This window comes from Amblyraja radiata, chromosome 7 (assembly GCF_010909765.2).
Source record: "Amblyraja radiata isolate CabotCenter1 chromosome 7, sAmbRad1.1.pri, whole genome shotgun sequence".
Taxonomy (NCBI): Eukaryota; Metazoa; Chordata; class Chondrichthyes; order Rajiformes; family Rajidae; genus Amblyraja; species Amblyraja radiata.
This window is the reverse complement of record NC_045962.1, coordinates 64,439,163-64,464,982: the sequence shown is the minus strand read 5'-3', so window position 1 is coordinate 64,464,982 and position 25,820 is coordinate 64,439,163. Positions and strand designations below refer to the sequence as shown.

Below are 25,820 nucleotides of genomic sequence, written 5' to 3'. Positions count from 1 at the left end.
CAGCAGACAATCCTGCACCTTGGATATTCCAATCTGCCCCATTTGATTGCAGACATTTAAACACCGGAACCATCTTACCAACTACATGCGAGCAGTCCTGAGCTACTATCTCCCTCATTGGAGACCCTTGGACTATCTTGGGTTTACTGGACTTTATCTTGCACTAAACATTATTCACATTATTCTTTTTAACATGTATAGCCATATAACCATATAACAATTACAGCACGGAAACAGGCCATCTCGACCCTTCTAGTCCGAGCCGAACACGTATTCTCCCCTAGTCCCATATACCTGCGCTCAGACCATAACACTCCATTCCTTTCCCATCCATATAACTATCCAATTTATTTTTAAATGATAAAAACGAACCTGCCTCCACCACCTTCACTGGAAGCTCATTCCACACAGCCATCACTCTCTGAGTAAAGAAGTTCCCCCTCATGTTACCCCTAAACTTCAGTCCCTTAATTCTCAAGTCATGTCCCCTTGTTTGAATCTTCCCTACTCTCAGTGGGAAAAGCTTATCCACGTCAACTCTGTCTATCCCTCTCATCATTTCAAAGACCTCTATCAAGTCCCCCCTTAACCTTCTGTGCTCCAAAGAATAAAGCCATAACTTGTTCAACCTTTCTCTGTAACTTAGTTGCTGAAACCCAGGCAACATTCTACTAAATCTCCTCTGTACTCTCTCTATTTTGTTGACATCCTTCCTATAATTAGGCGACCAAAATTGTACACCATACTCCAGAATTGGCCTCACCAATGCCTTGTACAATTTTAACATTACATCCCAACTTCTATACTCAATGCTCTGATTTATAAAGGCCAGCACACCAAAAGCTTTCTTTACCACCCTATCTACATGAGATTCCACTTTCAGGGAACTGTGCACAGTTATTCCCAGATCCCTCTGTTCACCTGCATTCTTCAATTCCCTACCATTTACCATGTACGTCCTATTTTAATTTGTCCTGCCAAGATGTAGCACCTCACACTTATCAGCATTAAACTCCATCTGCCATCTTTCAGCCCACCCTTCCAACTGGCATAAATCTCTCTCTAGACTTTGAAAATCTACTTCATTATCCACAACCCCACCTATCTTAGTATCATCTGCATACTTACTAATCCAATTTACCACACCATCATCCAGATCATTGATGTACATGACAAACAACAGTGGACCCAACACAGATCCCTGTGGCACCACACTAGTCACTGGCCTCCAACCTGACAAACAACCATCCACCATTACTCCCTGGCATCTCCCATTCAGCCACTGTTGAATCCATCTTGCTACTCCACCATTAATACCCAACCATTGAACCTTCTTAACCAACCTTCCATGAGGAACCTTGTCAAAGGCCTTACTGAAGTCCATATATACAACATCCACTGCTTTACCCTCATCAATTTCCCGAGTAACCTCTTCAAAAAATTCAAGAAGATTAGTCAAACATGACCTTCCAGGCACAAATCCATGTTGACTGTTCCTAATCAGACCCTGTTGATCCAGATGCTTATATATATTATCTCTAAGTATACTTTCCATTAATTTTCCCACCACTGACGTCAAACTAACAGGTCTATAATTGCTAGGTTTACTCTTAGACCCCTTTTTAAACAATGGAACAACATGCGCAGTACACCAATCCTCCGGCACTATTCCCGTTTCTAATGACATTTGAAATATTTCTGTCATAGCCCCTGCTATTTCTACACTAACTTCCCTCAATGTCCTGGGGAATATCCTGTCCGGACCTGGAGACTTATCCACTTTTATATTTCACAAAAGTGTCAGTACTTCCTCTTCTTTGAATCTCATAGTTTCCATAGCTACTCTACTTGTTTCCCTTACCTCACATAATTCAATATCCTTCTCCTTGGTGAATACCGAAGAAAAGAAATTGTTCAATATCTCCCCCATCTCTTTTGGCTCTGCAGATAGCTGTCCACTCTGACTCTCTAATGGACCAATTTTACCCCTCGTTATCCTTTTGCTATTAATATAGCTGTAGAAACCCTTTGGATTTACTTTCACCTTACTTGCCAAAGCAACCTCATATCTTCTTTTAGCTTTTCTAATTTCTTTAATCTTAATTTTTTAAGATTCTTTTTACATTCTTTATACTCCTCAAGCACCTCATTTACTCCATGCTGCCTATAATTATTGTAGATTTCCCTCTTTTTCCGAACCAAGTGTCCAATTTCCCTTGAAAACCATGGCTCTTTCCAATTTTTCCTATTTCCTTTCAACCGAACAGGGACATAAAGATTCTGTACTCTTAAAATTTCACCTTTAAAAGTACTCCATTTCTCTTCCACATCTTTCCCATAAAACAAAATGTCCCAATTTACTCCTTTTAAATCCTTTCGCATCTCCTCAACGTTAGCCTTTCTCCAATCAAAAATCTCAACCCTTGTACACAGTGGATGGCACGATTGTAATAACGTAATTGTAATTGTAATAATCCTTGTGATTGAGGCAGTGCAGCATAGGCTCACAAGATTGATCCCTGGGATGGCGTGACTGTCATATGAGGAAAGATTAGATTAGAATTAGAATTAGATCCTTTGTTTGTCATTCAGACCTTACGGTCTGAACGAAATGTCGTTACCTGCAGCCATACATACAATAATAAACAACAGAACAGACAGTAAACACAAATTAACATCCACCACAGTGAGTCCACCAAGCACCTCCTCACTGTGATGGAGGCAAAAATCTTAGGGCTGCTGTCTCTTTCCTCCTCTTCTCCCTCTGCGCTGAGGCGATACCCCACCGGGCGATGGTAAGTCAGTCCCGCGGCTCACCGAGCTCCGCGAACGGGCCGGTTCAAACTCCGCGGCCCGGGGGTGGTCGAAGCTGCCGCCCTCCAGTCCAGCGGACGCAGCTGTTGACAATGTCGTCCACTGGCCCGCGGCCGAACCCCGGACTCAGGCCGCCGCCGCCAGAACGCCGTCTCAGCCACCGGAGCACCGTTCCAGCCCCGAGCCGGATCGCCCTCACGTGAGCGCCGTTCCACCCTCGAGCCAGGCCGCACTCACGGGAGCGTCTCAGCCCCTCACGGGAGCGCCGTTACCCTCGAGCCGGGCCGCCCTCACAGGAGCGCCGTTACCCTCGAGCCAGGCCGCCCTCACGGGAGCGCCGTTACCCTCGAGCCGGGCTGCCCTCACGGGAGCACCGCTACCCTCGAGCCGGGCCGCCCTCACGGGAGCGCTGTTACCCTCGAGCCGGGACGCCCTCACGGGAGCATCTCAGCCCCTCACGGGAGCGCCGTTCCAGCCCCGAGCTGGGCCGCCCTCACGGGAGCGAGCGCAGGGCGGGTCCTGACAGGCTCTGCCTCCGGAGCCTCGAGGTCGCCAGCTCCGCCATTAGGCCTCAGCGCAGACGGAGGCAGAGAAGGGGTATACGACAAGAAAGTCGCATTCCCCCGAAGGGAGAGACAGAAAGCCCTGTTTCAACCCCCCAACCCCCCTCCCCCCCCCCCCCCACACATAACACAAACCTAAAAACCAAAAACTTAACTAAACAAGACGAAAAAAACAACACAAAAAAGTAAAAACAAACGGACTGCAGGCGAGCCGCAGCCGTTCACCAGTGCCGCCACTTCCGGAAACTTCTAGGCTTGTATTCAATGGAGTTTAGAAGGATGAGGGGGATTATTATAGTAACATATAAAATTATAAAAGGACTGGACAAGCTAGATGCAAGAAAAATATTCCCAATGTTGGGCGAGTCCAGAACCAAGGGCCACACTCTTAGAATAAAGGGGAGGCCATTTAAGACTGAGGTGAGAAAAACCTTTTTCACCCAGAGAGTTGTGAATTTATGGAATTCCTTGCCACAGAGGGCAGTGGAGGCCAAATCACTGGGTGGATTTAAGAGAGAGTTAGATAGAGCTCTATGGGCTAGTGGAATCAAGGGATATGGGGAGAATGCAAGCACGGGTTATTGATTGGGGACGATCAGCCATCACAATGAATGGCGGGGCTGACTTGAAGGGCCGAATGGCCTCCTCCTGCACCTATTTGCAATGTTTCTATGTAACGTATTGTCTTTCCGCTGACTGGTTAGCATGGAACAAAAGCTTTTCATTGTACCTTGGTACACGTGACAATAAACTTAATCTAAATTAAACTAAGCAACTCTTTGGATTTCAGGCAGTTCAAAGACAGATTTTCACTGAATTCATGATCTTTCAACAGCACTCGGGATGTTTGGCCCAATGTGCTTTCCTTGGAATAACATTATTGAGTAGAAAATTCTGTGTTACAGTGTTTTGGAATGTACATCAACTAAGACAACTGAATCCCTTTCAAAACCTTGGCAAATGAACACTCTGGATGGTATTGAATGAAAATCTCATCTCCACCAGCATTTACTTAATGGGAGGTAGTGGTCAATATGTAGTTTATTCAAAACATTCAATATTCTGCATCAGAACTCCTACAGTTAACATTTTTCAATACAAGATATTTTGGATAGGAAGCATACATACTCAGTTATACAACAAAATACATTTTACATTTGTTGTCCAGGAATGATGCTGATGCTAGTTTACACCGAAAATAGGCACAGAATTGCCGGAGTAACACAGAGGATCAGGTAGAATCTCTGGAGAAAAGGAATAGGTGACGTTTCGGGTCAGGTCGGGAAGAAGGGTTTCAACCCGAAACGTCACCTATTCCTTTTCTCCAGAGATGCTGCCTAACCGCTGAGCTACTCCAGCATTTTGTGTCTATCATCTATGTTAAATTTATTGTTTGTGTGCAAAATTATTTAATTTCTTGACATTTAGAATAATTATAGAAAGTTCTGATAAGAATAATCATGGTAACGTAATTCAAGATGTTTAGGTTTGAAGGCTCCATTCCTCTGGGTTGTGCTACTGTTAGTTTCTGTACTTTTCTTTAATCACAGGTAATCACTGGAGCAGGTAACTCAACATGCAATCTTCACATTTTCTCCAGGAAACTCTATGCGCTACACAGAATAAGTCCCCGTTGTGGGCCGAGACTGACTGACAAAATTCTTATACAACGTACAATTAGCAGTTATATAACAGTAACTACAGCAACAATAACAATAATAATACTGTACAATAAACAACAAAAAGCCATACGATAAACTAAGATTACAGTAACTATGAAATATCTTCTGCACACTGGTGCAATGATTCTCATTGTATAATCCTGCAGCTGATCTCAATTATTCTTGTCAAATGTGACAGAATACAATGACCATATGCATACCAGAGCATTGGGAATAATATGTTGCTTGTATAATGTTAGATCTTTGTGAGTTAAGGGCTGTAATAAAAGCTGTTTTGTTATTTTTTTGATTGGCTTCAGCTCAGATTGCATGTGGCACAGATGACTTTCACTGCAAAGGCACAAGCAGATGCGTTCCTGCACGATGGAAATGTGATGGAGAGGATGACTGTGGAGATGGATCTGATGAACCAAGAGAAGAATGTGGTATGTTTTATTCTTGGATGCTAATAGCAAAACAGATTTTAAATATAAATATTTATTGATTATAGGATGAATATTGCCATTTGGTTTTGAATATGAGAGGAGGGTGTGGGTCACATTATTTAACATTCTGTGCTAGGAATCCTTTGGTAAAGCCCACTCCTCAATCTCTGAAAACAAATGTGTGACTTTGAGAACAGACAATTGTAATGACTCTGTATTTACATAATGGGTGTGAAATTGAGATTGGCAATGAATATTGGTCGTAAGCCATAGCAAGCATTCAGGGACCAAAATCTTTTAGTTGAGTTTTATTCTATCCCTAACTTCGCTTGTCAGCCACAGTCGCCTCCTAATCCCCTTAGAATCTTTCCTCCTTTTTGGAATGAAATGATCCTGCATCTTCCGGATTATGCCCATAAATTCCTGCCATTTCTGTTCCACCGTCATTCCTACTAGGATCCCTTTCCAGTCTACCTTGGCCAGCTCCCCTCTCATGCCTTCATAGTCCCCTTTGTTCAACTGCATCACTGACACTTCCGATTTAACCTTCTCCTTCTCAAATTGCAGATTAAAACTAATCATATTATGATCACTACCTCCAAGTGGTTCCTTTACCTCTAGTTCTCTTATCAAATCTGGTTCATTGGACAACACTAAATCCCGAATTGCCTTTTCTCTGGTCGGCTCCATTACAAGCTGTTCTAAGAATCCATCTTGGAGGCACTCTACAAACTCTCTTTCTTGGGGTCCTGAACCAACCTGATTTTCCCAGTCTACCTGCATATTGAATCCCCTCATCACCACAGTGACATTACCTTTGTTACATGCCAGTTTTAACTTCTGCTGCAACTTACACCCAACATCCGGGTTTCTATTTGGGGGTCTGTAGATAACACCAATTAGTGTCTTCTTGCCTTTGCAATTCCTCAACTCAATCCACAGTGACTCTACCTCGTCAGTCCGTATGTCTTCCCTCGCAAGGTTCTAAATTCCATCCCTTACCAGCAGAGCTACCCCCCCCCCTCCTCTGCCCACCTGCCTGTCCATATAATATAACCATATAACAATTACAGCACGGAAACAGGCCATCTCGACCCTTCTAGTCCGTGCCGAACACGTATTCCCCCCTAGTCCCATATACCTGTGCTCAGACCATAACCCTCCATTCCTTTCCCGTCCATATAACTATCCAATTTATTTTTAAATGATAAAAACTAACCTGCCTCCACCACCTTCACTGGAAGCTCATTCCACACAGCCACCACTCTCTGAGTAAAGAAGTTCCCCCCTCATGTTACCCCTAAACTTCAGTCCCTTAATTCTCAAGTCATGTCCCCTTGTTTGAACCTTCCCTAATCTCAGTGGGAAAAGCTTATCCACGTCAACTGTGTCTATCCCTCTCATCATTTTAAAGACCTCTATCAAGTCCCCCCTTAACCTTCTGCGCTCCAAAGAATAAAGCCCTAACTTGTTCAACCTTTCTCTGTAACTTAGTTGCTGAAACCCAGGCAACATTCTAGTAAATCTCCTCTGTACTCTCTCTATTTTGTTGACATCCTTCCTATAATTAGGCGACCAAAATTGTACACCATACTCCAGAATTGGCCTCACCAATGCCTTGTACAATTTTAACATTACATCCCAACTTCTATACTCAATGTCCTTTCAATAGGATGTATAACCCTGAATATTAAGTTCCCATACCCGATCCTCCTGCAGCCACATCTCAGTAATCCCCACAATGTCATATCTACCAACCTCTAACTGTGCCTCAAGCTCATCTACTTTACTTCTTATACTTCGTGCATTCATATACAATATTTTTAATTCCTTATGCATCTCACCTTTCACATCGATCCCTATTACACTTGGCCATACTCTCCTATCCCTTTGCGAGCTTTCTTTCCCGTTAATTCTGGGGGTCATTAATTATCCCTTTACTCCCTTTCCCTTTAACTCCATCCTTGACTATCCCATTTGACACCCCCTTATTTAGTTTAAAACCACCTGTGTAGCAGTGGCAAACCTGCCTGCCAGAATGCCGGTCCCCCATCTGTTAATCTATCAATTATTCGTGGCACCATGTTTAGTGCAAAGCCCTTGATGTGTTTTAGTGGGTTTAGGTGGCAGAATGATTTTTAGTTTAAATCTTTTTATTTGAATTTTGAATTTAACAGCAATTTGCATACATACAATGATAACAGACAGTGATAATCAGGACATAATTGTACAACAGTATGTAAACGACCCTCAAAACCCTTACCCTTACCCTTACCCACCCTCGCCACCCGGGGACAAACAACACTCACATACGTACACATCCACACAAATACGAATTTTTAAAAAAAATAAAAAAAATAAAAAAATAAAAAAATAAAAAAAATAAGATTTTTTTTTTTTTTTAATTAAAAAAATTGTGGGGAGGGAGGGGGTGGGGGGGAGGGGTTGAGGGGATAGCAGCTGCAATAAGACAGAGCTGTGATAGAGGGCACTCAGTCCTCTTCCAAGTCCGGAAACAAGTTAAGAGAGTTAACAAGTTCCAGGAAAGGGTTCCATGTATCTAGGAATGTCTTGGTAGAGCCTTTGAGAGAGAACCTAAGTTTTTCAAGCTTTAAGTTGTAGAGCACCTCCTTGATCCAGCGGGCGTGTGTCGGGGGACAGGTAAGTCTCCAGTTAAGCAAAATCAGTCTCCGGGCTAACAGGGTTGTAAAAGCCAGGACCCGCTTCAACGCAACAGAGAGGTTGGTGTTGGGGGGAATACCAAAAATAGCTGACAGTGGGTTTGAAGGAAGAGTCTGGCCATAGGCTCTGCTTAGCACGTCGAAAGCACTCCTCCAAAAGATTGCTAGCTTAGGGCAAGACCAAAACATATGACTATGGTTGGCAGGGGATTGATTGCATCTGTTGCAGGTGTCTTTAACAGCGGGGTATATTCTAGATAATCTTGCGTTTGTGTAGTGGACTTTGTGAAGGACTTTGCATTGGATTAGGCCATGACGAGCACATATGGAGGAAGAATAGATCAAATCCAAGGCAGAGTCCCATTGCTGGTCAGTTAGTTTCGTATTCAGCTCACCCTCCCACGCAGCTTTTAATGAGGTATGAGGTTTCAATATAACCGACCCTAACAAGTTATACAAAAAAGAGATGCATTTCTTCCGGTTGGGATCTAGAGCTAGGATGGAATCGGTCAGGGTTTCAGGGGGACGATTTGGGAAATGGGGGAATATCTTCTTCACAAAATTCCTAATCTGGAAAAAACGAAAAAGGTGGGAGTCTGGGAGGCTATAGTTGTACGAAAGCTCCGCAAAAGACGAAAAAATGCCATCCTTGTATAGGTTTTTGATACTACTGATGCCATTACTATGCCAGGTTTTGACTGCGGAGTCTGTACTTGAAGGTTTAAAGATGTGATTTTTAAGCAGTGGGGTCAAGATGGAAGGGCCTTGTAAACCGAAGTTTTTCCTAAATTGACTCCATATCTTGAGCGAGAGGGACGCAATTGGGCCTGCACCCGCAGATGTTATAGATAGGGGGAGTTGAGAGCATAGGACAGACTGCAACGGGAGATGTGAACTCGCCTTTTCCATGTGTACCCAGGTCGGTAGGTGGTCGCAATCATCATTCATCCAGTACAGGATTTTTTGCAAGTTAGCAGCCCAGTAGTATCGCCTAAAGTCAGGAAGTGCCAAACCGCCGTCACTCTTAGGAGACTGTAGTAGCGTCTTTCGAATTCTGGCCGGTTTGCTACCCCATAAAAATTTAGATATTGTCCTTTCTAATTTATCAAAAAAAGATTTAGTGATAAATATAGGAACATGCTGGAAAAGGTACAGGAATTTGGGTAGGACGACCATCTTGACCAGATTTATCCGGGCCGCGGGGGATAACGGTAAGACTGACCAGCGGTCAAAGTCTCTTTCAGCTTTCTCAACCAGAGGCAGGAAGTTTGTGCGGAACATATAAAATATAGATATTGTGAAAAAAACGCCGAGGTAGCGAAATCCGTCCTCAGCCCATTTGAATGAGGTTAAAGAGCGAGGGAGCTTCTTAGCCAATGAGTTAATCGGTAATAGTTCACTTTTTTGGTAGTTAAGTTTATAACCAGAATACACCCCAAACCGTTCTAAAATATTCATAATCACAGGGAGAGAGCTGACTGGATATGAGATGTACAGGAGCAGGTCATCCGCATACAATGAGACTTTATGAATTGTGTCAAACCGTGTGATACCTTTAAAGCCCTTCTCTGAGCGTAACCAAACCGCCAAGGGTGGCAGAATGATTTTTAACCTGATCTCTTTAATCATTCAAACCATTCAACCTATATTCAGCAGCGCATGAATCTTTCAACGACAGATCCGAAGTACCTGTTCAACTCTTCTGCCATTTCCTTGTTCCCCATAATAATTTCACCCGTGTCTGCCTTCAAGGGACCCACATTTGACTTTACTAATCTTTTTCCCTTAACATATCTAAAGAAGCTTTTACTGTCCTTCTTTATATTCCTGGCCAGCTTCCCCTCGCACTTCTTCTTTTCAGCCCGTATTTCCCGTTTGTTCTGTTGTCCTATGAAAGTTTCCCAATCCTCTGGCTTCCGGCTACTCTTTGCTATGTTATACATCTTTTATTTTAGTTTTATTCTATCCCTAACTTCTCTTGTCAATCACAGTAAGAGAAACAGTAAGAAAATAAAAATAATTCCTGGACCATGTTCATATCCAGGTATGTACTCAGTTTGAAATAGTTAACAATAGAGCTTCGGGTTCATTTATTAAAGATACATGCTTTGCATTATATGCTGAAAAAAGAGTTGAGTACATTAATTATTTATTTTGTTGAGAATTATGGATCTATTTCTTGAAAATTTTGATGGGGATTGGAAAACAGAACTAATACCTATTACCCCCCTTAAAGAAGGATAATAAATCAATTTTTGATATCAAACAAAATGTGTGTCTCAAATATTTTTAGTATTTCATATCTTTCCCTTCGGGCTTTTTGTTCTTTGATTCAAGTATCAGCATCGCACCTGCTTTCAGAATCATTTTTTTTAATTTCCGAGGCTCAAATATGTTTTTCATCAAATCTCTTGATAGTTAAAATGCTCCTAGCACTTTCCCAGAACTGGTGTCAGCCTTTATACCTGAAAACCTATCTTTACTGTTTTAATCTTCAAATAATAAAGTTGATCTTTTAATGTTCTTCTATTGTGCTTGGAAAGCCTGCAATCATTACCATAATTTCTGTCTGATTTGATTTCAATTTAGTGCGTCTTCTTGAGCCTGGCTTATCTCTTTCAGGATTTGTATCTGTTTTATTTCCAAAGCACTTTATTATAGACACCATCAAAAGGATTAGAGATGATATTAGAACCTGGTTAAAATTGAGCTGACAGTTACTCGAAAAGCGACTGTGCTTTCCCAATAAATGCCATGTTTATGTGCAGATTTAATCCTGAGTTTTGAATCACCATCACATGTTGGCCGACCAATTCGGTTCTGCCATTTATCTCATGGTGCCTACAAGTTGCTTTCAAAATCTCCATTCCCTTTAAGATCTTCCTCGGTACCCATTGTACTGTTGATTTAATGTGCTCATATCCACTTAACATTTGTGATAATCATCGACCTCTTCATTTTAGTGTCATTGGTGTGAATTATTCCTGGATAAGCCTAATTTAGTATTGCAATTATTATTTAGTTCATTTCCCTCTCTATTTGCTCAGTTCTATCTCCTTATCTTGGCAGACACAAAATGCTGGAGTAACTCAGCCGCTCAGGCAGCAACTCTGGGGAAAAGGCATAGGTGACATTTCTGGTCAAAACCCTTCTTTAGTCTGAAGCAGGAATTCGACCCGAAATACCACCTATTCCTTTCCTCCAGAGATGCTGACCCGCTGAGTTACTCCAGAATTTTGTGTCTATTTTCGGTGTAAACCAGCATCTGCAGTTCCTGCAGTTCTGCAGTTCCTTCCTACACGTTATTTTGCCGTTCTCTCTTCCTTGTTATCACTTCATTTTTAGACCGATTTGCCCCAAATGCTTCTTTGGAACTTTACCGCTTTCTCGCATTGCAGGAAAATGGTTAGATAATTGAGCAAGTCATTCACTAATGTTTCCATGTTGCCGTTATTCCACACTTATTACTTGCACGTCAGCAAGAAAGTGGTGTTCAGTCCGAAGGTTGATGGAAATACAGGACCCAAGGTTGGATTCACAGTGATTCTTCACCATGATCTTCCTGCTCTGTGTTCAGAGGCTTGGCTTGTTGGCCCAAATATGTGCTGTACTTCAGACCAAGTCAAGTCAAGTCAAGTTTATTGACTTATCATTGACATATTGGTCTTCAGCAGTGTTGAAAGCTTTGAGACTTGACAAAGTCCAACCCCCAGATTTACAGTCCGTCAACACTGCAGACATTTTCTGAATCATTAAATACTGTACGTTCCTCTTGCATTTAGAGACATCTAAAAACTTTTACAAAATAATTAAATAATTGATAAGTTAAAAATGTAGTCTGAAAACTGCAACAGATAAATAATTAAAACATTCAACTAAACATTTACTTCACAGCTATAGCCCTACAATCCTCAATGGATTGTTATATATTGCATGAATGGTGCAAAAATTACCGGTGTCATTGCAGCAAGATGGAGATCCACCAAAGGATTAGACAGTGAAATAAAACCATTTGGTCATTCTGAATCTGTCAGTAGGTTCAAGGTCCCATGTACATGCTTGGATGCCTTGGACTTACTTTCATTTAAATTATTTATTGCCAGCAGTCTCTAACAGCACCGGGTGGCGCAGTGGCGCAGCAATAGAGCTACTATCTTACAGTGCCAGAGACCCGTGTTCGATCCTGACAACGGGTGCTCGTCTATATGGAGTTTGTACATTCTCCCCATGATCGCAAGTGTTTTCTCCGAGATCTTCGGTTTCTGCCCGCACTCCAAAGACATACAGGTTTGTAGGTTAATTGGCTTGGTATAAATGTCCCCGGTGTGTGTAGGGTAGTGTTAATGTGCGGGGATTGCTGGTCAGTGCGAATTCAAATGGGCTGAAGGGACTGTTTCCGCACTGTATCTAAGCGGTTCTAGCCCAATGCATTCTGACCTCTGAAACAAAATGAGTGGGGCAGTGGTGCTCCAGATAGTGCAGTTGTCTCACAACTCCAGTGACTTGGGTTTGATTTAGTGCTGTCAGTATGGAGTTTGCATGCTCTTGCTGTAACCTCATGTGTTTCCTCCACATCCAAAAGACTTGCTGATTGTCAAGCTAATTGACTCTTGTGAATTATCCCACATGGAGCTGGCTGATGGATGAGTTAGTGGGTGTTAATATGCGAGATTAAGCTACTGAGAAAAGAATGGGCGATGGGACTAATTAGATCCTCTGAGAACCAGAATAGACTCAATTGGCTAAGTCAATTTACAGGAAACCATCTTATTATCCCACATTATCCCTCACATTCCATGACTCACCAACATGCCGGAGGTAAATCTGACACCTTTCATTGGGTGAAGAAACGCACAGTCAAAGGGAGAACATGGAAATACACCATGGACAAGCATGGAGATCAGGATAGAACCTGGATTTCTTGAGCTAGGTGACAGCTGCTCTGTTAGGCGTGCCACTGCGCCACTCATTATACATGTTATTGTGAATATTCTGTATCTTTTCCACAATACAACACAGTCTAAGAGTTCAACCTTGGAGTCTATCATTCCTTCAGGGAAACATTAAAAGAGACAAGAGACACATTTATTGTCACATGCACCAATTGGTACAGTAAAATTTGGGGTCACCATACAGCCATACGAATAAAACAAAGAACACAGAACACGATAGTCTTTAACACAAACATCCTCACACAGCGGAATCAAAGTTTCCCACTGTGAGGAAAGGCATCAAAGTTCAGTCATCCTCCTCTGTTGTTCTGTTGTTCATTGAAGGTGAGGAGTGAATAGATTTGAAATTCAACAGCTCTCAATGCCAGTTTTCCCAACATAGATGTCTACCCTGTGCATAACCTTTTTAGTGCTATTGTTGTACTTCTGTGAACTTCCTATTGATAGTTTTAGCTGGAATAATCTTTCTAGTTTAGAGTTATAATAACAATTAGGTTGATGTTTTATATTTTTCATAATTTCAGTTAGAGAAAAACAATATATTTCACTTAAGAACCTTGTTTTTTTTTCATTCTGGAACCTTCTAAAAGATTTGACATATATTTAGGAAATAAGCAAAAATAGATTTGATTGCCTGCATGAAACCTCATATTTCTGCTTGAAACAGTAGGCCATTACCAAATTAACAATGGTTCAATGATATCTTTATTATCACATGTACCGAGTTACAGTGAAATACTTCTTGTTTGCAGATCAGTAGGACTATCACCATACATGGGCACAAACGCCCGGTTGGTTCAGAATGTACAGAATAGCCCACTGCCCATATGCGAGAGGCTCCATTTTGGAGCCATTTCACAGTCCCAGCTGTGGCTAACCACAAAGGCCCGTTGCTGCCATCACCTCCATTCTGGTCATCCCGCGAACCATCTTCCCTCTCCTGGCATGGCCCTCTTCAGCTCTTGTTCCCCAGGGAGTGCCTCCCGCAGCAGACCTTGGGGCACGGAAGATAAGACACCCCGTTTCTTCTGACCGGGCCTTTGGTCCAGCGTCCGAAGCCGTCGCCTACTCCTTCCATCCTCCTCTCTGAGTCTTCCGGGGTTTGCAGTGGCGGGGCAAGTTGGGCTTCCCTCTCCGGCAGGTTCCCGGTTTCATGGCGGGCGAGCCAGCCTTGCTTTTTGGGTATGGCTGCGACTTGTCGAATTTCCCTCTCTGGGCAGGTTCCTGGTTCCGTGCCATGTGAGCCAGACCTGCTGTTTGGGGCCGCGACACCCCAAGAGACCTTCTTGCCACGCGTAACACGTCTGGAGACCTAATTAATTAAGGTCAATCTGCACGGTCACATGTGCATTTCAAGTGACATTAATTGGACACTTGTTAGAAGAAGAAAGTTTGAATGATTTTCCTTGCTTCTGTGAAAACCCTAAACAATAGCTGTGCAATTGCTGAAACTGCATCAAGCTTTCATCCAGCTTTGACTGACCCAGCATAGGAAGATATTTAATGGGAACTGCTTTCGAAATAATGTACTTTATAATAGGTCATGATGCACACAGGTTATCCCAAGATTAGATTCAGGATTTGATCCTGAGAATTGTTTGTAAGCTGAATGGTTTGAAAATTGGAAATAAGGCCATCCAGCAATATAGTTTAATAAAACACATGTTAATCAACGGCAATGCAATGTGTGGTTAAACCAGGGTGTTTCATTCACTATTTCTCAAGAATTGATTAAACTTGCTCATATCCACTTAACAATTCTGATAAACATTGATGCAACATTAATTAACCTGTTCAGATTTGTGTATTTGATGTGAATTATTCCTGGATGAGCCAAATTTAGTGATTGCAATTATTATTTTGTTCAATTCCCTCTCCATTTGCCCAGCTCCATCTCCCTGTCTTGGTAGACATAAAATACTGGAATAACTCAATGGGTCAGGCAGCATCTCTAGAGGAAATGAATAGGTGACGTTTTGGGTCGAAAGCCTTCTTCAGACTGAAGAAGTGTTCCGACCTGGAACGCCACCTATTCATTTTATCCGGAGATGCTGCCTGATCCGCTGACTTTGTGCCTGTGTTTAATTCAAATATTCAGTTATTGTACAGAACTTAGTTCCCACATGGTACAAGATGCCTGCAGCCCCACAGCAGCCAGCAAATCCATCCCGCTGGTCTCCCAGACACTCATTTGTATGTGTGCACTGTACATAAGTACAGTGTACCTGCTGTATATAAGTGCAGCATTTGTAACCTGGGAAGTACATGTACATATAAGTCTATAAATTGAATGCACAATTTGACCAACATTCTTCGAAAATCAAAACTCTGCGAGGGGCCTGTTTCATAAGTACACACTCAGAAATGGGGTAGGTCACAGAGCCAGGCTGAAGATTGAAAAACAATGCTGAATTTTGTTTTTTCATATTCAGGCATTAGGGGACTGAGATTCATTATGATTCCCTGAAGCCAAATGGTGATTTGAACAGTTTTGTTTTGATTCTTGCAAATAATCAGTTAATTTGGATGCCTGCTTCATTTCTTCTGTGTATCCATACTCCTATGGTTTTTGTCCCCTTTTGCTTCTGGATAACACTGACAATCCCTCTTCTTCTGACTTTCACATCTGTGATATCCAGATGTAATTGTATGTCATTGAACACCACTATGCCTACACGGAAAACACGCAATAAGTTATTGAGGGCTTTCCATGCGAGTGCTTTCCAGACCTTGATGTCATTCTCCAAGCTCTGGATCCTTGCTCCCAGGTACTTGAAGTCCTCCAATTTCTTGAGAGATGCAACGCCACTGGTCTTGAGGGGTCATGGTCACCAACATTGTACGCCATGTACCCCATCTTCTTGGCATTGTGGTGGAGGCCCACTTTGTCATCAGCGAAGTCAAGGTCTCACAAGTTGACTGGCCCGATTCTTCTCAAACGCTTTGGGGTGATTGTAAAGCCGAAGTCCTCATATTCCTTGAATGCCTGCCTCATGGCATAATCAAGGACAATGATGAAGAGAAAGGGTGCCAGCGTGTCTTCCTGTAAGACCCCCGCGAGTATCTCAAACACTTTGCTCTCGCCATCCGGGGTGACAACCTTGGCCGTGGTGCCCAAGAACATATTCTCAGTTGCTCTGAGGAGACGAGGAGGGATACCGTAAGCCTTCAAAATCCTCCTCATTTTTCAGACGCCTTCTTGAAGTCTGTGAAGGTTAGGATGGCCGGCAGGTTGTTATTCTTCACCTCCTCAATGATTCTTCGACAGGCAAGGATCTGCGTGACATGGTTTTAATAAAACTGACCTCAAAGGTAATAAAAACAAGTTATTTGGTGGTGTATCTTGTATCTCATGTCACATCTTCATTGAATGCTGTGCTGTGATGTGGCTGGTGACACAAGTCTGAGACACATCTGCAGTCAACGTTTAATTGGGAAAGTTGTTGTACTGGTTGTAGTGGACCATAGACCTGATGAAGCTTCTGTTTTTAACCACCCATTCATGGGAAAGATTATGGGAACTAGACAATTCAGTTTCACTAAACTGTATACATACAAGGTTATATGATTTCAGTACCTTTTGCTGCTGCAAATAGAACACCAGATTCAACAATCACAGGAGCAATCACAGGAGCACAGGGCAGTTCTCGGAATAGGAACTGAATTAAGCAGCAACTCGGTACTGAGCTCATCTTTTGCACTATGCCCACTAGTCTGTAAACAAATGCATGATTCAAAGAGTGTTCTGGTCAGCAGCAATGTTCCTCTTGTGGAATACTGGCACAAAACTGTGGGGATGCTCAGTGCTGGCAATGCAGATTATGATACCTGCCTTGTGGGAGCTTCAGATAAAAACTAAACCATGCCCTTGAACAGGACAATTATCACTAGTGCCTACAAAATCAATTCAAAGCATAAAGCTCCTATCCCACTTATGTGTCCTTGGCACGCTAATTACGTGACCTCGTGGTCGCGTTGAGGCGTGACGGTCCCGCGAAGGTCGGACGCGACTTCATGCGCATCACAGCCATCTGGAGCGCGTGACCTCATTTGAAGATGGACATAAAATGCAGGAGTAACTCAGCGGGTCCGGCAGCATCTCTGGAGAGAAGCAATGGGTGATATTTCGGGTTGAGACCTTTCTTCTGTCTGAAAGAAGGGTCTTGACCCGAAATGTCATCCATTCCTTCTCTCCAGAGATGCTGCTGGCCCCGCTGAGTTATTCCTGCATTTTGTGTTTATCTTCAATTTTCTAGGCCCCGCTCTGGGAGTAGAAGTGGGGGCGGAACCGGACCGCAATGTCCGTGGGCCACAGGCCAAGCTCGGTGATCGTTTGCCTGCTTCTGCTGCTGTTGGAGGTGAAACGTTGCGTCGCGCTAGGGTCTTGGGCCTATCCCACTTTGGCCGTCAGTTACGCGACAGGCCGGTGGCGTGCAAAGATTTTGTTCACTACATAATTTCGGAGAGCCGCGCGATGTCGCGCACAACTACGCACCCCTCTGCGTTTCTCAGTGGGACTGGCCCCGCGCGGCCACACGATGCCCGTGCGCCTCAACGCGACAACGAGTTTGAGTAATTTGCGTGCCAAGGACCCGTAAGTGGGACAGGGCCTTATCAAAGTGTTTTCAGTGGAGAGCCAAGAGATTGCAGTTACCCCAATCTTGAGCAAAACAAAAACAAAGTCCTGGAGGAACTCTGGGTCAGGCAGATCTGAGGAGGGAAATAGATGGTCAGGTCAGGTCAGGTCAGGGACCTTCTTCAAACTTTTCAATTATGTTTTCATTGGGAGATGATTTCAGGATGCCTGCATTGCCAACAAATTAAAACTGTGTCTCACTGGTAAAGGTGACATAGGATTATTTGCCATAGTTAGACATAGTGAAGCATACAATTTATTGGAAAAGAAATATGCAATAAATCAAAGCACGAGAAAGATAAGATAGAAAATAGTTTGTACTGTAAACTTCTGCCCAGGTTTTCCCTTATACATTGAACAGTTTTAGAAATATTGGAAATTAAACTATTTTAAATAGTATTATAATGTTAAAGCTTAAATGATTATGGTGTAGCGGCGCCTGCTGGTGCACGTAGGTATCGAACCCGTCATTCGGAAGCCGCAGTCATGTGACTCGGGAGGGGCTTCTGTTTTCGCGCGGTTTCGCTTTCGCGCCACAGTTGTGTTGCTGACCACTGTCGTGTTTGCAGAGACCTGTTTGCCAAAGAGCTATTGTGTTAATAAATCAGTTCAGAAAACTTGGTTGTCATCTTTGCATCCGCTAAAATGGCAGCAATTAAAAGTTAAATTATTAGCTGCAAAACAATATTGTGAAGTTGTTCAAATGACTGTAATAATATAGGTCTTTGTTTATCTTCAATTAAATGATCAGTAACTAAAAGCAGTTCTAAAACACAATTTTACTTTTCCATGCAGTACTGGTCCAATTTCTATGAAAAAATGAAATGAAAAAAATGAAATGTAAAAGGAAATCAGGAAATTACAGTTCTGTTCAAAATCTTTCACTTTTTGTATTGGTTTCCTTCATATGTCTGCCATGTAATCACAGAGAATATTTGACATATTCAGTGTTCTGCAGTACACAGTTTTATAGCCCTGTCCCACGGTACGAGTTCATTCCAAGAGCTCTCCCGAGTTTAAAAAAAGATCAAACTCGTGGTTAGCATGGAGAATGAACGTAGCGGGTACGTTGGAGCTCGGGGACGTCCCTTAGCGGCTCGTAATGCTAACAGTGGGTACTCGGGAAGACTCGCTAACGGCAGGTCAGCATGGAAAGACTTGTGAAGATTTTTCAACATGTTGAAAAATGTCCACGAGAGCCCCGAGTACCGACGAGTGGCCATTACCGTAAATCTCCGTGTTCGAATCAGGGAGAACTCGGGAGAGCTCTTGGAATGAACTCGTACTGTGGGACACGGCTTTTAGACTATTTCCGGAGTTTTTACTTCTGTCAAAATGTTTTGTGCAATTCATTACCCTGCATAGGTTGTCTCAGCACCCGAGAGGCTTATTTCTGAATAGCAGGTGCTGGGAACCTGGTAGCACAGTGGCGCAGGCATTGTTAGTAGACCTAATGCACAAGAGAATTGGATTAATTCTGAACCTTGGGTGCTGTCTGTGAAGTTTGCATGTTTTCCCTTTGACCACATGGGTTTGTAGATTGATTGGGTTCTACAAAAATGCACCTAGTATGTAGGGCAGTGTGTGTGTAAATATGGTAACATTGAACTGGTATGAATGGTTGTTCAGTGGTTGCCATGGACTTGATGGGCCAAAAGGCCTGTGGCCACATTGTATCATTCAATTCATCGATCAAAACCTGATCTCTGTTCTCTGGAGATTTTTTGCTGACTGATGCCTCATCAGAGCCCTACAACTGAGACATTCTCATGACAAGATTATTCGTGACTTCATTAGTCAACCACACTGTGGCTGGTTAACATGTCTCTGCAGATGTTGAGAAAATTCTCGGCATCAGTGTGTTGCTGTGGAGTTGGAATATCTGCACACAAGAACATCAAATTACAGATTTTGTGGAACAGTATCCATTCCGAAATAAAAACGTATTTGAAGAGGTGAATGTGACTGGAGCAAAGGGGGAAGTTGCCCATTCTAATTACAATAATGGCAATGCAAGTATAGACATTTATATTGGTGCTAAATGATCCACCACCAAGCATCATTTGTTGCCTGCTCAAACTGCAAAGAAAGTTCAATCTCTGTTTTCCATCAGAGGACACATGTACTGAATTATCCCTGAATACCCCAGGCACTTGGCAAGTTTTGCTGAGGTGGACCTCTGTACAAGTGTACAGGCAAGCTAATTAACCTAAGCCCTACCAGAAAATCTGTCCTAACACAATCAAGCAGCATAATTAATGTATGACTGGTACAGGACCATTGGGACTTGAAGGATGTGTCAGTGGGGTAATAAGGAAAGGGAAAATAAATTCCCATGCTCAGATTCAGGCTGAGACCACAAGGCAACCAATAGTTTTATCCGTATGCTGGTGTTTTTAAAGCTACTACTAAAGTTTAGTTTCATTTACAATTGTCACGTGCACCAAGGTACAGTGAAAAGCTTTTGTTTGTTTGCTATCCAGTCAAAGAAAAGACTATGCAAGAATATAATCAAGCCATCCACAGTGTACAGATAAAGGATACAACATTTAGTGCAAATACATAACATTGAAATGTGATTAAGGATAGTTCAAAGGTCCCTAATGAGGTAGTTAGGAGATCAGGTCTGCACTCTAGCTGATGAATCCTGGCTATGTAGAGTTTGCAAGTTCTTCCTGTGACTTGGGTCACAGGGGTTTCTTCCCTGTGGTCCGGTTGCATCCCACATCTCAAAGACATGCAGGTTGGTTGGTTAATTGGCCACTGCGAATGATCCCTAGTCTGTATGTGAGTGGTAGAATCTGAGAACAGTTGATGATGATGATGATGATGATGATGATGATGATCCAATTGGGCAGCACGGTGGCACAACGGTAGAGTTGTTGCCTTTTAGTTCTTACAGCACCTAGAGACCCGGGTTTGATCCTGGCTACAGGTGCTTGTCTGTATGGAGTTTGTACATTCTCCCTATAACCTGTGTGGGTTTTCTCCAAGAACTTTGTTGTCCTCCCACACTCCAAAGATGTACAGATTTGTAGGTTAATTGGCTTAGTAAAAATGTAAAAAATTGTCCCTAGTGTAGGATAGTGTTAATGAGCGGGGGATCATTGGTCGGTGCTGCCTCGGTGGTCCAAAGGGCCTGTTTCCCCAGTGTCTCTAATCTAAACTAAACTAAATTAAACCTCTTTAGGGTATAAAATGACATGTTGAATAAAACACTCTGAACCAAGTACATGTGAATAGTATAACTTAATCTTTATTAACACTCAAGCAAATTAAGCATGCATGCAAACTTTTGACTTTTAATAACCTCATTTGATTTACAATTCCAACATCATTTCTTAATCACAAAACTCATGACTTGGACAAATAACGCCCATATAAATGAATTGACCAGATTCACTCTGTTGGTAGGAGATAGTGTTCTCTTAGTCCCTTCTTCTTGGGATGGTTGTTTCAGGGTTGTCGCTCTCAAGAACTTGGACCACCCTTCTTTAAAACTAATTTTTCCTTCAATCTTCTAAAGAAAGCCTTTGCGCTTACCCAAGGCTTTCATGATTCTGAAGTCAATCATTTCATGTTGTCACTCACCCAACGGCTGAATAAACAAAATGCATCTTTGTTCCTTATCAGGCTGGAGAGTTCTTAATTATTGCCTGTTTATATTTTCATTCTCATTTGTCCCTTTGTAAACCGACCATTCCCAGACAATCCAGTCAACTCAAAGCTACACTATATAGCCATGATAGACAAAAATGTTGGAGAAACTCAGCGGGTGAGGCAGCATCTATGGAGCGAAGGAAATAAGAGAGGAGGAGAACTTCTTCAAAGTAGGCATACCTTGAGGAGATTTCGCTACATAGCCATGAAGTACCTTCAGTTATGCTCTCAAAAGACATCAATCTCATGACTGTTTTCATAGTGCTTCTTTGTTCTCCTGGTCCCTGCATGTCTCTCTGTCTCTCATGAGCTAGCAGCATACTCCCAAAGCTTGTCGGGATACTTGATATTAAGTTTCTACCTATAATTCAAATGTAGGGAGAATGGAAAATCTAGGATTTGCGTAATGGGTGGCTGATGTTCAGTGGCCTGACCGGTCTAACTCCACTCTATGACTCTATGAAGGGCCTAGATTCTGTGCTCACATCCCTGAACTGGCATTTTGAAATTGCAACCTAATGCTGGAGTTGAGAGAACTCTGCCTGCCTTTGACCAGCCTTTCCTTAATGAGGAAAGAATCAGTCAATTGAACCAACAGTAACAAAATACATTTTACAAATTAAGCCAAACTGGGTTTTGGTAGCACAAAGATGCTTTACTGGTTTCAACAGAAACTTCTAGTGCTTCTCTTTGCTTTGTACATTAGGGGATGCTGTATAGCACAAACCAAGCCATCCCAAAGGATGCGGTTACCCAATTTTGATGTAATTGTTGGAATTATTGTTTGCCAAGTTGTCAGTTCTCAAAACATTCCTGATCTGCAACAAATGTTGTGATCAGTAATGGTTTCTAATTAACCAAATTGAACCTTTCATCCCATCAGTCTGCTCCATTTATGTTTCTTGTTAAGAACACATGATTGACCGTGGAAATGCGATAACAACTTTGCAAAATACCGGGGATCCATATCTTTTCTATCTTCTAAGTCAGACATGTAATACAAACTTGTTCACTCGAACGTTAATAGGAGTAATTTGCAACATATTACTGAAGCATAAAATTGGTGGTGCAGGGTGGGCAATCTTTACAGAAGCTGCTAGATATTCTTTTACATTAAATCATTGGATCTGCAATATCAATTTTACACTAACATAACCCCCATTTGATTTTATCACAAAGCAACACCACTGAATGAATAAGAGGAAATGTTGTTCAGCTCCTGCAGAAAAATTAACCCCCCTGCCAGTTCCCTGCCTTGAAATATGCAGTGATATTTACCAAAAACTTGGCATTAAAGATACCTATTCAGTATTGCAGATGAAAAAGGTCTACCCCATGAATATAACTTCTCTAACTCCACAAGATTTTCAATGAAACCCAAATTTGGAACGTAGCTTCCTTAATAGTCCAGAATATACAATATATTTTACCTTATTTAGCCTTATGTTTTAGTTGTATGATTTGGCTGGCTAACTAACTAGAAGATTGCTGCGAGTGAATAATGGATAGTGTTGTCAGAGAAGATAAAAATCAAAGCATGATTTTTTTTCCATACATTATTCTGTTTGGTACATAAGTATATTCTTCAAATTCATAATGCAGGATAGTGTATGGAATGGAAGATTCCTTTCAAAATGTGCTGGCCAAGGTCTGCACAAAAGACCACGACATAGATGTCTAACTGAGAAAATAATCCAGTGGGTGGAATGTGTATAATCTCTGAGGCAGATGGTTGAGAGGAATAATTCCAATGTGGGATAAAAGTAATTAAACTCTTGTTGATCAGGATAATGTGCTCCACACTTTTGAAATATTTTACAAAAGTACTGGATTTGGATGTATACCTTGGATTGGAAAAGGTTAAACCATATGCTAATCTGCAGAGAAGTGAGGTCTACTTATTCCTGTAGATAGCAGTACTTCATGTGAAGCTCCATAAACATTGGGCTTTGACGATATTTGTTTGTTAAAGAAGCCATGAATGTAATTATGTTCCCAAATCATTTTTTATTTAAGCTCAAAAATTGCGACACCAAAACATTTGTGTGGAAAACATGGAAATCATACAGTCATCAGAACATAAGTGATAGGAGTAGAATTAGGCCACTCAGCCAATCAAGTCTACCCCGCCATCAATCATGGCTGATCTATCTCCCCCTCCTAATCCCATTCTCCCGCATTCTCTTCATAATCTCTGACACCTATACTAATCAAAAATAGTAAGATTAAACGAGAACTTACCAGTTCGAAGTTTGATTGTTATTTTATGAGGAGTACATTGAGGGAATACGTGAAGAACCCCGCCAGGACGCATGAGTGTCCTTCTTCAAAGCAGCGGTGTGAAATCACAGATAACTGTAATGACCAAAACATAGTAAGATTAGAGAAGAAAATACCAGTTGAGTATATGATCAAGGCTGGGAGCGGAGGGCACATATTCCCTCAACGTACTCCTCATAAAATAACGATCAAACTTCGAACTGGTAAGTTCTCGTTTAATCTTACTATTTTACTTCGGAGTCACGTGAGTGACTACGTGAAGATTTCAAAGCTCTGTGATTTCATGCCGTGGAAACGAGTCCATGCATCACATCTGCCTTAATTGACTGTGGGAGGAATTGTGTTAACATGTTTAGACATGAATCCAACATTGAAATCCATGATAAATTGTTAACAACAAATTATAGCCCCTATTTATGGGGTGAAATTATATTACAGAACTTAAAATTGGCTCTGCAAAGTTCCAGTTTACCTACTGGTTTGTGATAGAATAGTTGGAACATTTTCCCCTGATCCATCCTGCTGTCTCGAGGATTTGGTTCATTGGTACATCCAACTCCATAGCTGCCGATGTAGTTGCAGCCCTGGTGGAATAAGATTTGAATATGTTAGTATCCACCCCAGCTGTTGTTAAAACCTGTTTCAGCCATCTGGAAATAGTTTGAACCGACACTTTTTTGTGGGTTTGTTTGTGGCTGATTAGTAGTGCCATCTCATAGCCTCAGATGTTTTTGGTGTTCTCCATATAGAACAATAATTGTCTTATTATACAGAGACGATATCTGTAGGGTAATCCCTAAATTCTATTTTGAGGCCTGATGATCTGTTCTGTTTGACTAATTCGTAATATGAAACGCTATATTCCTGTTGAAGAAGTCATATAGTCCAGCCTTAACTTATGTACGACTGTACCCTTAGTGCCGTGACCAAAGCCATCAGCATGACTGTTTTGTGCGTCAGTCTTTGCAGGGACAGAGCTGTTGCTGGAGACCAATTCCTTAGTAACATTAGGGCAATACTCATATCCTATTTAGAGAGTACCTGGTTCTTGGGGGATTGATATTAAAAATTCCCCTCATAAGTTTGGTTACCAGGGGTGAGTCCCAACAGAATGACGCTCTGATCCTCGCCATAGATATGTTGATAGGGCACTTCTGGCGCAGTTAATGGCACTGTAACTGAGCCCCTCATCATAATGGAGGCCTGCCAGGAATTCGAGAACAGATGTTATGTTCATCAAACTGTAGGTGATGTTGTTTCTGTGACAATATATCTCCCATTCCCTGATGTATACCAGATATAGTTTTTGGTGGACTGTCTGTGGCCCGCTGAGATAATGTTCAATGTTCCGTCCGCCAGTCCCAGTTGCAGCAGAGGTTTCTTTTAGACTCTACAAATTGATAGGTTTGTTGTTTTTGACATGGATGGGTTCCCCTGTTACGGGATGAATCAATAATCTGGTTGTATCAGGATGGTGATGCATGGTTAAAACCCATGTTGAGTATCACAGGGAACCATGGTTAAGTAGGCCAATCGGCACTACCAATTAACAGACGCTGAGTCTTGTTGTATTTTTCGTAATACCCGACTGATGATGCAGAAAAGGAGAGAATGCATAGATAAACAATTGCCCCCTTAATGCAGTGAAATGCATCTGTCCCTGCTATCCCAGGGTCTGGTTCCCAAGAAACACAGTTTGGTAACTGGTGATTAAGTCTTATTTTATTGAATTTGCGTGACCTGATGTCTGTCACTGAATTTTGGGTTACCTGGTAGGTAAGTAGCTGATAATCCAATATTTCTCTGGATACACCATTACCAAATTGTATTAGTCAGATTGTCACTCTGTAGTCTAACATGCTGGTGATTTATCCCAGAGTAGTATGACTTTAGGCCATAGAACGCACCCCACATTTCCAGGTAGTTTATGCCCAGTGTCTGTGATAATGATGCCTCCTGTGCCTTTCATCTACCTCCACAGATGGAGATGGAAATTGGTAGTACCCCAACCAAGTGCACTGGCATCAGTTTGTAGCACCACTAAGGGTTTGCTGATAATGATAGGGTTGGAACAATGCCGAATGTTATCCCTCCACCATTTTAATTCCATAAGCTTTGATTGGTGGC

At 42.1% G+C, this 25,820-nt stretch overlaps 1 protein-coding gene across 1 annotated transcript in view; it reads left to right on the top strand.

Moving 5' to 3' along the window:
- Positions 1 to 25,820, top strand: part of lrp1b (LDL receptor related protein 1B) — a 1,292,371-nt gene that overhangs the window by 1,144,534 nt on the left and 122,017 nt on the right. Inside the window, exon 67 of the mRNA XM_033023505.1 lies at positions 5,359 to 5,484. Within this exon, the coding sequence (XP_032879396.1) occupies positions 5,359 to 5,484 (126 nt within the window). The remainder of the gene's footprint in view (positions 1 to 5,358; positions 5,485 to 25,820) is intronic.